Source organism: Mustela lutreola, chromosome X (genome assembly GCF_030435805.1).
Source record: "Mustela lutreola isolate mMusLut2 chromosome X, mMusLut2.pri, whole genome shotgun sequence".
Taxonomy (NCBI): domain Eukaryota; kingdom Metazoa; phylum Chordata; class Mammalia; order Carnivora; family Mustelidae; genus Mustela; species Mustela lutreola.
The window spans coordinates 132,599,723-132,615,145 of record NC_081308.1 but is presented as its reverse complement, the minus strand read 5'-3'; the positions used below and the strand labels follow the sequence as shown (position 1 = coordinate 132,615,145).

Below are 15,423 nucleotides of genomic sequence, written 5' to 3'. Positions count from 1 at the left end.
AATAAAATCTTTAAAAAAAAAAAAAAACCCCATCTCTTCCATGGAGGCAGTGTTGCATTTACCTAACTTAAGATTTAAAAAAAAAAAAAAAAAAAAAAAGAGAAAGAAAAAATGGACTGAGTAATAGATTCCATGTAAAATTTAATTTTTACATAAACCAGGTTTTAAGGTACCTGTAATGTGTATTAAAAGTGTTAATATCTTTAATATATAAATAAAATTGTCAAATCAGTAAGGAAAATGTCACTTTGTTTTTTAGGGGTTTTTTTTTTGCTTTTTTTTAAATCTTTAAAATTTATTTATTTTTTTCAGTGTAACAGTATTCATTGCTTTTGCACCACACCCAGTGCTCCATGCAATCCGTGCCCTCTCTAATACCCACCACCTGGTTCCCCCAACCTCCCACCCCCCCCACTTCAAACCCCTCAGATTGTTTTTCAGAGTCCATAGTCTGCAGAGAGAGTCAATTATCATATGGTTTCACTTATTTGTGGAGCATAACAAATAGCACGAAGGACAAGGGGAGATGGAGAGGAGAAGGGAGTTGGGGGAAATTGGAAGGGGAGGTGAAAATATCACTTTTACAGAGAAAATGAAAGTTTGTCTTTAACAAATACTTCACGAAATAAGGAAATAAAATCTGCAATAAGCATATGGAAAATGCCTTTCAGGAAGGAAATTTGGCAGGATCTATTGAAATGAAAAATGCACTTGTTCTTTTTTACACATTCTCATTTTGAATATTAATTCCAAAGATATAATGTCAGAAGTGCAACAAATTATATGTCCAGATGTATTTGCTGCTGAAGTGTTCAGCGTAGCAAAAATTTTGGAATATCTGAAATGCCCATCAATAGGAAATAGTTATATAAATTCTGGTACCATATAAAATTAGCTATTATTATTATGTACTCATTAAACTCGTCACTTTAAATACAATAAACTTATTTGATTCATTATATCTGTCTGCCCATAGGTGGTAGGATCCATGAGATTAAGGGCTTCCAATTTCATCTCTAGCAACTGGCTCATTTCCCGGTAGGCACTCAATACATACTTGAGCAAATGAATGAATGAGGCCTTCCTTTATCTTAACAGGCTGGAAGTGATGGGGAGAGTATTGGAAACTGTCCCTTTTGCCAACGCCTTTTTATGATCCTCTGGCTTAAAGGAGTTAAATTCAATGTGACTACTGTTGACATGACCAGGTAAGAGAAATCAGGACATGTTTCATTCTGGAGATTGAAATCAGTAGACACCAATATAATGTTTGTGTTTGCGTATGTGTACTTTATCTAGAGGCCTAACTCTGCTTATTTTCAATAATCACAGAAAGCCTGAAGAGCTGAAGGACTTAGCCCCAGGTACCAATCCTCCCTTTCTGGTGTATAACAAGGAGTTGAAAACAGACTTCATTAAAATTGAGGAGTTTCTAGAGCAGACACTGGCTCCTCCAAGGTACAGCATTTCACATGATATTACTGTTTTTGAGAAAATCTACTTTATTGCCCTATATTATAGATTGAGGATTCTTACTTCTAGATATCTAACTCTTTTTCACTGTTGGACTTCTCTTTTGCTGTTTTTCTAGAAATGTTTACTAAGATCCCCATGATTACTCTACACATGATAATAAAAATTTTTACAGTATTACTTATTTAATATATGTAAAGTTGTTAAAACCTTATTAGATGTAGGTAATATATTAGGAAAGGGCAAAGGATAGATTTGGAAACCTGGGAAAGGCAGGGAATTTCAGCCATAATGAAGCTTGGGGACATTTATACTGATAGAAATTAGACTTGTTTTATTGTAGAGCCCTCACAAGATCTTCAAATTTGAAATAGCCTTTGATTCAGTCTGATTTCTAAGCTCTATAGGTTGGGAAGTATAATGTCTATCATTTATAAACTTCCCCCTTGAACTTCAAATACATAAAAATGTTAGATGTAGGGGTGCCTGGATGGCTCAGTCATTAAGTGTCTGCCTTCAGCTCAGGTCATGATCCCAGGGTCCTGGAATCTAGCTCTGTATCAGGCTCCCTGCTTGGTGGGAAGCCTGCTTCTCCCTCTCCCACTCCCCCTGTTTGTGTTCCCTCTCCTGCTGTCTCTGTCTGTCAAATAAATAAATAAATCTTTTTAAAAAGTTAGATGTAAAATATCAAAGTATTTTTTAAAGATTTTATTTATTTTGGAGAGAGAGAGAGAGAGCAAGCAAGCAGGGGGAGAGCCAGAGGGACAGGAAAGGGAATCCCAAGCAGACTCCCTGCTGAGCAGGAAGCCCCACCAAGGGCTGGGTCTGCCAACCCTGAAATCATGATGTGAGCTGAAACCAAGAGTTGGATGTTTAACTAACTGAGACACCCAGGCACCCCTAGAGTATTTTTTATATTCTTTATGTTGTGCCTTTTGTTCATTCCATAACTGGAAGCCTGTATCTCCCACTCCCCTTCACTCATTTTGCCCATCCCCCCACTTTGGCAAACAGCAGTTTTTACTTTGTATTTATAGGTATGTTTCTGGAGACATCACAATTTCAGACTTCAAGTTACATTACAAACCTGTAGAGATCAAGACAGTATGGTACAGACACAAAATGATGGGTATTGAGGAAGGTTAATGTTGTGATGAGCACTGAGTGTTCTATATAAGTGATGAATCACTAAATTCTACTCCTGAAACCAATGTTAAACTATATGTCAGCTAACTATAATGTAAATAAAAACCTTTAAAAAAGGAAATTTGAAAATTCAGAAAAGAAAAAATACACATAGATCAATGGAACTGAAGAGAGAGCCCAGAAATGAACCCACAACTCTATGGTCAGCTAATCTTTGACAATGCAGGAAAGAATACCCAGTGGGAAAAAAAGAGTCTCTTCAGCAAATGGTGTTGGGAAAACTGGACAGCCACATGCAAAAGAATAAAACTGGACCACTTTCTTATACCATTCACAAAAATAAACTAAAAATGAGTGAAAAGCCTAAAAAAATACAAAGACAAGTTTTTTCCACTGACTCCTTGACACACTCAATATATCATGGTGGAGCAGGAATGGGATAACTGGAATAAAAACTACCATTTTTTTAAAGGATAACAATAAAAGGGACACAATAATCACCTGTTTGTAACAGTTACCATTGTTAGGGAAACAAATGAAAGACTGTTTCTAAGTTTTGGCATTACAAATAATGTTAAAATATACTTTTTTTCTTTTTTTATTATACTTTTTAAAAAATTTATTTTACAGACAGAGATCACAAGTAGGCAGAGAGGCAGGCAGAGAGAGAGAGGGAAGCAGGCTCCCTGCTGACCAGAGAGCCTGATGTGGGGCTCGATGCAGGGCTCGATCCCAGGACCCTGGGATCATGACCTGAGCCAAAGGCAGAGACCTTAACCCACTAAGCCACCCAGGCTCCCAATATACTTTCTTTTTACAAAGCCCCCCAGAGTGGTTATTTTGTCTGCCATATTGCTAGATATGGAAGCCCTTTCATATAAACTTTATCTAAATTTTTTAAAGATTTTATTTATTTATTTGACAGACAGAGATCACAAATAGGCAGAGAGGCAGGCAGAGAGAGAAAGAGAGGAGGAAGCAGGCTCCCCACTGAACAGAGAGCCCGATGCGGGACTCGATCCCAGGACACTGGGATCATGAACTGAGCCGAAGGCAGAGGCTTTAATCCACTGAGCAACCCAGGCGCCCCAAACTTTATCTAAATTTTTAAAACCTGTTAGATACCTACATCAATGAAAATGGTGGAGTAAGGAACTCCAAAACTCCATCTCTCCATAAAAATAATGAATAGCTTGGGGGAAAATATCAGAATCAACTTTTTCAGAACTCTGGAATATAACCCAAAATTTACCAGAGCCAAGGGAATATTAATGCAGAAAAGAAGCTTAATTTTAGTAAAAGAGCCTTATGGGATTTTAGGTTATCTTATCATCTTCTACTCCTCAGTCTTTAACAGCCTTAAAGATAGCAGTCCACATTGTAGGTGCAGGTTTCTGGTAGCAGAGGACATGATATGGGATTTATTCTCAAATAAATATGGTTGTGTGATTTGGCCTGGTGGCACCCTGAAAGAGTAGGTCAAGGGTTTGTCTCTTTTCACCTACTTTACAGCTTTCCCGGGGCTGAGGCAGTTTCCTTGGGGGCATTCATGGAAGGCATTTAAAGGCAGTTGCATTAGTCCTTGCTACATGGGACAAGGGATAGTACTTGGGGAAAGCAATAGACAACTGAAAAGCCTGGGAAGAAACAGGCTGGGATGTTTGGGGGATACTTGCGGGAATAAAGGCTTCAAAACACTTTCATGTATTCTAGGGACTCTAGAAGTCCATGCACATGTCCAGGTTTAGACCTATGCTCATAAAAGACTTGAGAAGATCCTAAATTCTTACTTCTGACTAAACTTGAGACACCAGGCAAGCAGAAATTGAAGGCTAAACTGTAAACTGCTTACATAAGCATTGAAGGAGTGCCCCAACTCAGAGCAAGACTGCAAACACTGAAAGACCTTTCTTTCTATATTTGTTTGTTTGTTTTGGTTCTGGGAGTTTAATGAAATCTCTGTTAAATCAAAAACTAACCAAAGATAATGGGACAAAGATTTCAGTGGCCACACACAACAAAGAACATAGACTTTACTAAATCACTTCAGAAAATTCACTAAACAAATAAAGGATACCTGCAATAAGCAACAACAACAAATCCTGGGGAATGAGAGAATCTGATTTTCAGAGTTTCTACATTATAATATTTAAGTATCTAGTTTTCAAGAAAAAAATAAAGTTCATGCCATTTGCGAAGACATGGATGGAACTAGAGGGTATTATGCTTAGTAAAATAAGTCAATCAGAGAAAGACAATTATCATATGATCTGCCTGATATGAGGAAGTGGAGATGCAATGTGGGTGGTTTGCAGGGTAGGAAAAGAATAAATGAAACAAGATGGGATCGGGAGGGAGACAAACCATAAGTGACTCTTCATCTCACAAAACAAACTGAGGGTCACCAGGAAGAGGGGGGTAGGGAGAGGGTGGTGGGGTTATGGTCACTGGGGAGGGTATTTGTTATGACGAGTGCTGTGAAGTGTGTGTAAACCTGGCGATTCACAGACCTGTATCCCTGGGGCTGATAATACATTATATGTTAATTTAAAAAAATAAAATACAATTCATGTCAAGAAACAAGAAAGTATGGCCCATTCACAGGAAAAAAAGAAATTAATAGAAATGTCCCTGAGAAAGCCCAGATATTTGATTTAATATACAAATATTTTATATCACCTACGTAAAATCTGTTCAGAAAGCTAAAGAAAACCATAGACAAAGAACTAAAGAAAAGTATAGAGCACAACCTCAACATAGAGAGAATATCAATAAAAAGATAGAAATTACTAAAAGGAACCAAATAGAAATTCTGGAGTTGAAAAGTACAATAACTAAAACAAACAATTCACTACCGAACTTCAACAGCAGATTTAAACAGATAAAAGAAATAATATGCAGGGCGCCTGGGTGGCTCAGTGGGCTAAGCCTCTGCCTTCAGCTCAGGTCATGATCTCAGGGTCCTGGGATCGAGCCCCGCATCAGGCTCTCTGCTCATCGGGGGGCCTGCTTCCCCCTTTCTCTCTGCCTGCCTCCCTGCCTACTTGTGATCTCTCTCTCTCTGTGTCAAATAAATAAATAAAATCTTAAAAAAAAAAGAAATAATATGCAAAACTGAACATAAGTCAATTGAGATTATCCAGTCAGGGGAAAAGGAAGAAAATGAGCAGAATCTCACATACCAGTGGAATACCATCAAATGTACCAAGATACACATAATGGGAATCCCAGAAAGAGAGAATAGGAATCGAGAGGCAGAAGAATGTTTGACAGAATAATAGCTGAAAACTTCCCAAATTTAATTAAATGCATTTATCTATACATCCAAGGAGTTCAATGAACTCCAAGTAGATAAACACAAAGAGATCAAAAGCAGGATACATTATAATCAAATTCTCTAAAGCCAAAGCCAAATCTTGAAAGCAGCAAGAGAAAAATGACTCATCATGTGGAAGGGATCCTCAATAAGATCAACAGATGAAGGCACTGAGCTGACATATTTAAAGTGCTGAAAGGTGGAGCAGCTGGGTGGTACAGTCAGTTAAGTATCTGACTCTCAGTTTTGGCTCAGGTCCTGATCTCAGGGTAGTGAGATTGAGCCCCAAGTCAGGCTCCACACTCAGTGTGGAATTTGCTTAAGACTCTCTCTCCCTCTGCCCCTCCTCACTTCCTTCTGTCTCTCTCTCTCTCTGGCTCTCCCTCTTGCCCTCTTTCTTTCTCTCTCAAATAATCAGATAAATCTTTAAAAAATAAAATAAAATAAAGTGTTGAAGGAATAAAAGTCAACCATATTGGGCTAAACTATCATTCAAAAGTGAAAAGAGACATTAAGACATTTCACATAAACAAAAATTGAGGAATTTTCTCTGACATTTCTGTTCAACATTGTATTGGAAGGGCTAACCAGAGCATTTACAAAAGAAAAATAAATAAAAAGTATTCCAAAATGGTAAGGAAGAAGTAAAACTATTTCTTTTACACATGGCATGATCTTTCATATAGAAAATCCTTTAAAATCCACTAAAATACTACTAGAACTAATAAGTGAATTCAGTGCAATTGAAGGACATAGTCAATATACAAAAATCAGTTGTATTTCTTTACACTATCAATGAATAATCCAAAAAAGTAAATTAAGAAAAAAATTCCATTTTTAACAGTAACAAAAATAACAGAATACTTTAGAATAAACTTAAGGAAGGAGGAGAAAGAGTTCTCTGCTGAAAAACACAAATCATTTTTGAAATAATTTAAAGAAGACCTAAAAATTTTACATTTATATTAGTTTCTTAGGGCTGCCATAACCAAGTGCGATAAATTGGGTGGCTTAAAATAGAAATTTGTCTTAACAGTTCTGAAAGCTAGAAGTATAAAGTATGAAGTCAAAGTATCAGCAGGGCCATGCTCTCTCTGAAACCTTTAAGAAAAAGATCCTTTCTTGCCTTTGCCTAGTTTCTAGTAGTTTTCCAGCAGTCATTGATGTTCCTTGACTTGTAGATCTGTAAATCCAAACTTCCATCTTCACGTGGCATTTTCTCCATACTTCCGTCTTTTCAAAAAATGTTCTTTTTTAAGAACACCAATCATTTTGGATTAATGAACCTGCCTTACTCCAGTATGGCATTATCTTAACTAATTCCATCTGTAATAGACCTATTTCAAAATATGGTTACATTAGAAAGTACTTGAGTTGTGGTGCTTGGTTGGCTCAGTTGGTTGAGCATCTGACTCTTGGTTTCAGCTCAGGTCATGATCTCATGGCTTGTGAGACTGACCCCTGCATCAGGCTCTCTGCTCAGTGGGGAGTCTGCTTGAAGATTCTTTCTTGCCCTCCCCCCACAAAATAAATAAATAATTTTTTAAAAAATAAAGTACTTAAGTTTATGACTTCAACATATCTTTTTGGAGTGACACAATTCAACCCATTCAAACATCCCATGCTTGGGGAATAGATGACTTAATATTAAGATAGATAGAAATATTCTCCAGGGGCACCTGGGTGGCTCAGTGGGTTAAAGCCTCTGCCTTCGGCTCCGGTCATGATCCCAGGGTCCTGGGATCGAGCCCCACATCGGGCTCTCTGCTCAGCAGGGAGCCTGCTTCCCCCTTTCTCTCTGCCTGCCTCTCTGCGTACTTGTGATCTCTCTCTGTCAAATAAATAAATAAAATCTTTAAAAAAAAAGAAATATTCTCCAAAGGGATCTACTAATTCAGTGCAACCACAATAAAAATTCCTTTTTTTTTGCAGAAATGAAAAAGGCAATGCTCAAATTCATATGGAATTGCAAGAGACTACAAATAGCCAAATTAGTTTTGATAAAGACAAAGTAGGAGGACTCACACTTCCTGATTTCAAAACTTACTACAAGTTTATAGTAATCAAAACAGTGCATAAGAAAGGAATAAGTGAATGGAGGAGAGTTGAGAGTCCAGAAATAAACCCATACATCTATGGTCAATTGATTTTCAAGAATGCCAAAACCATTGAATGAGGGAAGAATAGTCTCTCCAAGAAATGGTGCTGGGACAACTAGATATTCCATGTAAGAGAATAAAGTTAGACCCTTACCGCACACCATAAATAAAAATTAATTAAAATTCTATCAAAGAACTATATGTATGGGCTAAAACTATGAACTCTTAGAAGAAAACTTATATGTAAATCTTCAGGGACTTGTGTTTGGCAATAGAATCTTAGATATGACACCAAATGTTTAAGCAACACAAGAAAAAATAGATTAATTAGAATTCATCAAATTAAAAACTTTCAGGCATCAAAGAACACTATCAAAAAGAGTGAAAAGATAACCCACAAAATGGGAGACAGTATTTCCAAATCATGTATTTGATAAAGGTCTAGTATCCAGAATATATAAAGAATTCTTTCAATTCAACAACAGAAAGGCAAACAACCTAATTTTAAAATGGACAAGGGACTTATGTAGACATTTCTCTAGAGAACATATGCAACTAATGAGCACATGAAAGATGTTTAACATCATTAAACATTGGGAAATGCAAATCAAAGCCACAATGAGAAAAATAAAACACAATGAGATAATACTTTAAAGCCACCAAGATGGCTCTCATAAAGGAAACAGAAAATAGCAAGTGCTGATGAAGATGTGGAGAAATTGGAATTCTCATACATTGCTAGTAGAAATTTCACCATAGCATTCTCGTATGACCCAGCACTTCCAAAATCAGGTACACACTCAAAAGAACTGAAAACAAGTATTCAAACAAAAACACATATGCAATGTTCATAGCAGCACTATTTGCACTAATCAAAGGATGAAAACAGCACAAATGTACATCAACTGATTATTGGATAAGGAAAATGTGGTCTATCCATACAATGAAATATTATTCAGCCATAAAAAAGAATGAGGTAAGGATAGATACTAGAATATGAATGAACCTTGACCATAATACTAAATGAAAGAAGCCAAACACACAGGCCACATATTATATGATTCCATTTACATAAAATGCCCAGAATAAGCAAATTTATAGACACAGAAAGATTAGTGGTTCCAGGGGCTGAGAGGAGGAGTAAATGGGGAGTACCTGCTTAACAGGAGCGAGGTAGGAGTGATTGTTGCACAAGCCACTAAATTGTACATTTTAAAATAGCTCAGGGCGCCTGGGTGGCTCAGTGGGTTAAGGCCTCTGCCTTTGGCTCGGGTCGTGATCCCAGGGTCCTGGGATTGAGCCCCGCATCGGGCTCTCTGCTCAGCGGGGAGTCTGCTTCCCCCTCTCTCTCTGCCTGCCTCTCTGCCTACTTGGGATCTCTGCCTGTCAAGTAAATTAAAAAAAAAAAATCTTAAAATAGCTCATGTAGTTTTATGTTATGTGAATTTTATCTCAATTTAAAAAAAAAGATTAGGCTTTTAATTGAAATTACACTGGATTTATATTACTATTTGAAGAAATTTCATTTTTATGATACAAATGATTCCCATCAGAGAACATGATTTGTGTATTTGTTTGGGTACCATCTTATTATATTTTTATTGAGATATAATTGTTTTATTACATTGTGTAAGTTCAAGATACACAACAGGTTGATTTGATATTTATATATTGCAATATGATAACCACTGTAGTGTTAATAAATATCTCGATCACATTACATAATATTTATTATTATCATTTCTTTTTTGTGGTGAGAACAATTAAAACTTTGTCTCTTAGCAACTTTTGAAGTTTATAATAGCGTCTTGTTGACTATAATTACTATACTGTGCTTATTTATCTATTAGTTGCAAGTTTTTACAATTCAATATCTCCTCAATCCCTCCACCAAGGTGCCTCCAGTAAACTATCACTTGACTGTTTTTTAATGAATATTATAGTATATGTTGCATATAAGCACTACAACTCCTTTAGCTATTCATCCACTGATTTACATTAGGTTATCAACCTAAGTGCCAGTCTTATGTTCTTTGATAAGATTTTGTCTTGTTCTGCTTTTCTCATACTGGCTCTCTACCTTTTCTATTAAGTTATTTCTAAATATTTTATACTTTTATCAGTATTGTAAATGGAATATGCTACTAATATCCATTTCTACCTGGTTATTGCTAGCATGGAAGACTTTTTTTTTTTAATGTTAGACTTATATTAGCCACCTTCCCAAAATATCTCATTAATTCTAGTAATTTTTCCTATATTTTCCTGGGTTTTCTAGGTATATAATTATATTGTTGCTTCTCTTCCAATTATTATACGAGTGCTTTATGTTGTCTTTCTCAACTTGTTAGAACCTCAAAAACAGTATCTACTATAAAAGCAATTGTAGGTGTCTTAATTTGAATCTTTTTTTTAAGTTTTTATTTTTTATAAACATATATTTTTATCCCCAGGGGTACAGGTCTGCTGTAGGTGTCTTAATTTAATGTAAATGGTTTTCAAGTTAATGTAATTAACTTGTTCCTTAATATAATGTAAATGGTTCTAAAGTCACCATTTAGAATGGTTTTTTGTTTAATTTGTTAGTGCATTCAGCACCATGTTGAAGGGTAGTAATGATAGTGATTATTCTTATCTTGTACTCATTTTAAGGGAAATAGTTCTAACATTTCTCCATTTATAGGGTGCTTGATGAAAGTTTTTGATGGATACATTTTATCAAGTTAAGGAAATTAATGAATTAGTTTAATCATTCAACAAATATTTACTGAATACTTAGTAAGTGTCAGATATTATTCTAGGCACTTGGGACACATCAGTGGTTAAACCAAGCAAAAACACTCTGCCCTTGTGGACCTTACGTTCTAGTTGGGGAAGACAATAAACAAACTACTTTAAAGCAAAACAAACTACTTTAGATGATGCTAAATACTAAAAACAAAAAAAAAAAACAAGGCAGGGAAATAGCAAGTGTTAAGTACAGGGGGAAGGGTTGCAATGTTAGATAGGGTAGGCAGAGGAAGGCCTGACTTAGGAAGAGGGGGAGCAGGTCATGGTCATGTATGAGGGAAATCACTCCTTTTAAGGCAGACAACGTGAAAACGACTTGATGTGGAAGCTTGTCAGGCCTATTTGAAGAACACCAAGGAACTAAGTTCCAAGTGAAGTGAGTGGGGAAGAGTAGGAGGAAAGGAGAGCAGAGCAGTAAGGTTAGGGTTACTGAGAGGACTCGGGGTCTGAGTCCGAATAAGATGGACACACTGCAGGATAATAAGGAGGGAAGAGACATGATACAACTTACCTTTTAGCATGATTGCTTTGGCAGCAGGTAGAAAATAGTCGAAGAGTGTGGGGGACAAGCAGGGGAGTGGGGAGAGTAGTCAAGAAGCTTTGGATCAGTCACGGGGCAGTGGAAGTGGTGAGAAGTGGATAGATTCTGAGTACATTTGGGAGTTTATGTGTTTTCTTTTCAGATTTTTATTTAAATTCTATTTAGTTTACATACAGTGCAGTAATGGCTTCAGTAGTAGAATTCAGTGGTTCATCACTTACATACAATACCCAGTGCTCACCCATTGCCCTCCTAAATGCCCATCACCCATCTAGCCCATCCCCCACCCACCTCCCCTGGGTAAGCTGGCAAGAATTGATAAGTAAGTAAGTAAGCTGGCAAGAATTTGAAAAGTAAACTGGCGAGAATTGCTAATACATCAAATATGGATATGGAGAGAAGAGAGGAATCAAGGAAGATGACTAAGTTTTTGTCCTGACCATTTCTAGTTGCTAACGGAATGTTTTTTGTGAATAGGAATTGATTTTCATTGAACTCTTTTTCTGCATCTATTCATGATCATATGGTATTTAATTTCTTAATGTGGTGAATTACATTATTACAACATTTTAGAGGATACTCTATATTCCTTCATTTTTTATGTAAGTTACAATAATTTAAAATCATGTTTTTCCTATGACTTATCTTTGAAAATGTATTACCAACATATCTCCTGCCAAATAGGCTTTTAGGAGCAAGTACAGAGGACCTAACTGCCATTTAAAATATTGTTTCTACAAGTTAATGAGCTTTGAATTCTCCACAACTGGCTTCCCAGTGAACTTAAGAAATTAAGTATTCTGTTATTGGGAGAAATATATATTTCCAATGAGACATTCCAGGGCCTTCCATGTCCAGCACAATTTCCCAAAACCTCCATCCTCAGTAAAGTGCAAGCCAGGATACTTGGTCCCTAACTTGTTATGTGTGAATAATCATAGACTGATGTTTCTTTTTAAGGTATCCACACCTGAGTCCCAAGAACAAGGAGTCCTTTGATGTGGGCTGTAACCTCTTTGCCAAGTTTTCTGCATACATTAAGAATACTCAAAAAGAAGCAAATAAGCGTAAGATACCTTTAAATTTCTGTTTCTCTCACACATTTGCTGACTCTCACAGTCTCACTCAGCTAAAATAGGATTTTCCTGACTATGTAGTATCTGTTGGGGAATACACTTTTCCTCTGATTCTTTCTTCTCTCCTTTGAGATCCCTTTCCATGAAGTTTTATTAAATTTAGAACCCTAGACTCAATAGGGCAACTACTAACTTAGCTCAATTAGAGCATTGATATACCAGGAGTGAACTAACTGCAGGACTGTGTACTTTTAAGGTTTCCGAAACCATAACATCTACCACAAACATTCTTGAATAGGTCTACTATCTTCTGAGTTATGAGAGCTATTAGTCTCTGATTCCACTTCTGACTCTTCTGTGTTTAGTAATAACATGTATGTAAAGATGTCTAAATGTGTAAAAAAGCATATTGAGAATGTATTCAGTCATGAAGACAAAACATTAGTAACCCTATGACTTCTTTGCACCAGATTTTGAAAAATCTCTGCTCAGAGAATTTAAACGTCTGGATGACTACTTAAACACTCCGCTTCTGGATGAAATTGATCCAGACAGTCCTGAGGAACTCACAGTTTCCAGAAGATTGTTCTTGGACGGGGATCAGCTGACACTGGCTGACTGCAGCTTGTTACCCAAACTGAACATTATTAAAGTAAGCCTTTGTAAGGCATGCTGAATGGTTTGGGGAGGGGTTTGGGAATTGCCCCCATGAAACACAGTGACTATTTAGTGTGAGATTGTTAGATGATGGTTTTGTCACCCTTTTTCTTCCCAGAGGAAAAATCCATAATGATCTTTTCTGGGAACCATAAAAACTTCTTGCTTCTTCTGAAATCAGAAGGTGTTTTCTTATCTTGTCTTATCTATAAAACAAGGGTAATGTTACCCATTTCATGGAATTGTTGAGAAAATTAAATTAAGGCATGTAAAATGCTTAGAACAGTGTCTGAATCATAGCAAATGATAAATAGTGTGAGCTACTAATTTTATGATGATTTAATCACTGATTTAATAAATTCTTATCAAACAGAACTTATTCTGTCACAGATCCTATGCCAGACAAACAGAACACATAAAGAGATAAGACATAGTTGGGACCCAGGGTGCCTGCGTGGTTCAGTCAGTGAAGCGTCTGCCTTCGGCTCAGATCATGATTCCAGGGTCCTGGAGTCCTGCATCGGGCCCCTTGCTCAATAGGGAGCCCACTTTTCTGTCTGCCTGCCGCTCCCCATGCTTGTGCCTGTGCTTCCTCTCTCTCTGAGGAATAAATAAATAAAATATTTTATAAAAAGACATAGTTGGGACCCTAAGCAAAGTCTTAGTCTAGTGGAGAAATATGTGTTCTTTTTCTGTGCTTTCTTCTAAACATACTAATAATTAAGTACAGCATAAATATAAATGTGATTACACACACATAGCTTTGTCTACCTTTGTAAACGAAACATTAAAGCAGTAAGTCCAAGATTTTTAAGCTTATTTTTTGTGTAGATAACGTGTCCTTAATGATCCTGACTTTTCAGATATGTTTCTACACATTAGGCATGTCACTGATGTCTTTTACTACCAACTGTTTTTTTTTTCCCCCAAAACCCTAGGTTGCAGCCAAGAAATACCGTGACTTTGACATTCCAGCAGAATTCTCAGGAGTCTGGCGCTATCTTCACAATGCCTATGCCCGTGAAGAATTTATCCACACATGTCCTGAAGACAAAGAAATTGAAAATACCTATGCAAGTGTGGCTAAACAGAAAAGTTAGGACTTTTTTAGTAGAAAGGCTCTCTTTTCACTTATCATATTATAAAGGTTTTTGAAAATAAGAATATGGAAAATACTGTTTCCTCTACTCAACTCTCATGAAAAGAATGCCGTATTTTCTGTATCTAGTCAGTCCAAACTATCTTCTCACTGTGTATTTTTAAGTTCCTTATATATTCACTTAATTTTCTTTATTCCCATGGCATAACTACTGCAATCTTAAATCACATGGAAAGTATCATGATCTTTTGCTATTTAATTGAATTATTAGAATGCATCATGTGTAAGCTCAACAGATGGCTGAAGTTACAAATGACATAAATAGAGCCACATTCTTAAACTGCTCCTTAGAAACACTTCTGTTTAAATCATTAAAACAATTTTACATTTTTGTTAGTTTAATACATGGGTGAATTTATTTCTGGTATGAATAAAAAGTCAGAGAGTAAGTATATCAGAGAGGCAAATCCTAAAAGAATGACTTTTAACATCAGCTCTAAAAAGAGATTAAGACCAACTGGTGGGGCGCCTGGGTGGCTTAGTGGGTTGAGCCTCTGCCTTCCGCTCAGGTCATGATCTCAGGGTCCTGGGATCAAGCCCCGCATCAGGCTCTCCGCTGGGCGGGGAGCCTGCTTCTCCCTCTCCCTGCCTGCCTCTTTGACTACTTGTGATCTCTCTCTGTCAAATAAATAAATAAAATCTTAAAAAAAAAAAAAAGATCAACTGGTATTAGAGTGGCATTAAATACCTAGAAATATGACTGCCTCATAGTCACACATAAGAATATGATCTTTATGGCCAGGCTATATTGTTAAATGAGCAAGTATTCATTAAATAAAACATAATAATGATATTTATTTTTTTTAAATGTTATTTATTTATTTGACAGAGAAAGACATAGAGAGAAAGGGAACACAAGCAGGGGGAGTGGGAGAGGGAGAAGCAGGCTTCCTGCTGAGCAGGAAGCCCAATGTGGGGCTTGATCCCAGGACCCTGGGATCATGACCTGAGCCTAAGGCAGATGCTTAAGGACTGAGCCACCCAGGCGCCCCCATAATAACGATTTTTAAAGAAACAAATATATGGTAAAGTCTCGAAGTAAACTGGACATTTTAGTCCATAAAAATAAGAAGGAAACTAAGAAATTTGACTAGCCAAAAAGTATTGTTGCTGTCCATAAAACGATAAGGCACACTGTCTTTAAAGAATAATGTCAAAGATTTGTA

The 15,423-nt window shown here is 36.6% G+C and overlaps 1 protein-coding gene across 2 annotated transcripts in view; it reads left to right on the top strand.

Annotated features, from left to right (window-relative positions):
• Positions 1–14,599, top strand: part of CLIC2 (chloride intracellular channel 2) — a 37,450-nt gene extending 22,851 nt beyond the window's left edge. For both annotated transcript variants that reach the window (XM_059157481.1, XM_059157482.1), the window contains exons 2-6: positions 1,099–1,208; positions 1,333–1,458; positions 12,326–12,432; positions 12,912–13,093; positions 14,037–14,599. In XM_059157481.1, coding sequence (XP_059013464.1) covers positions 1,099–1,208; positions 1,333–1,458; positions 12,326–12,432; positions 12,912–13,093; positions 14,037–14,198 — 687 coding nt within the window. In that variant the 3' untranslated portion in view covers positions 14,199–14,599. The remainder of the gene's footprint in view (positions 1–1,098; positions 1,209–1,332; positions 1,459–12,325; positions 12,433–12,911; positions 13,094–14,036) is intronic.
• The last annotated feature ends 824 nt before the right edge of the window (positions 14,600–15,423 follow it).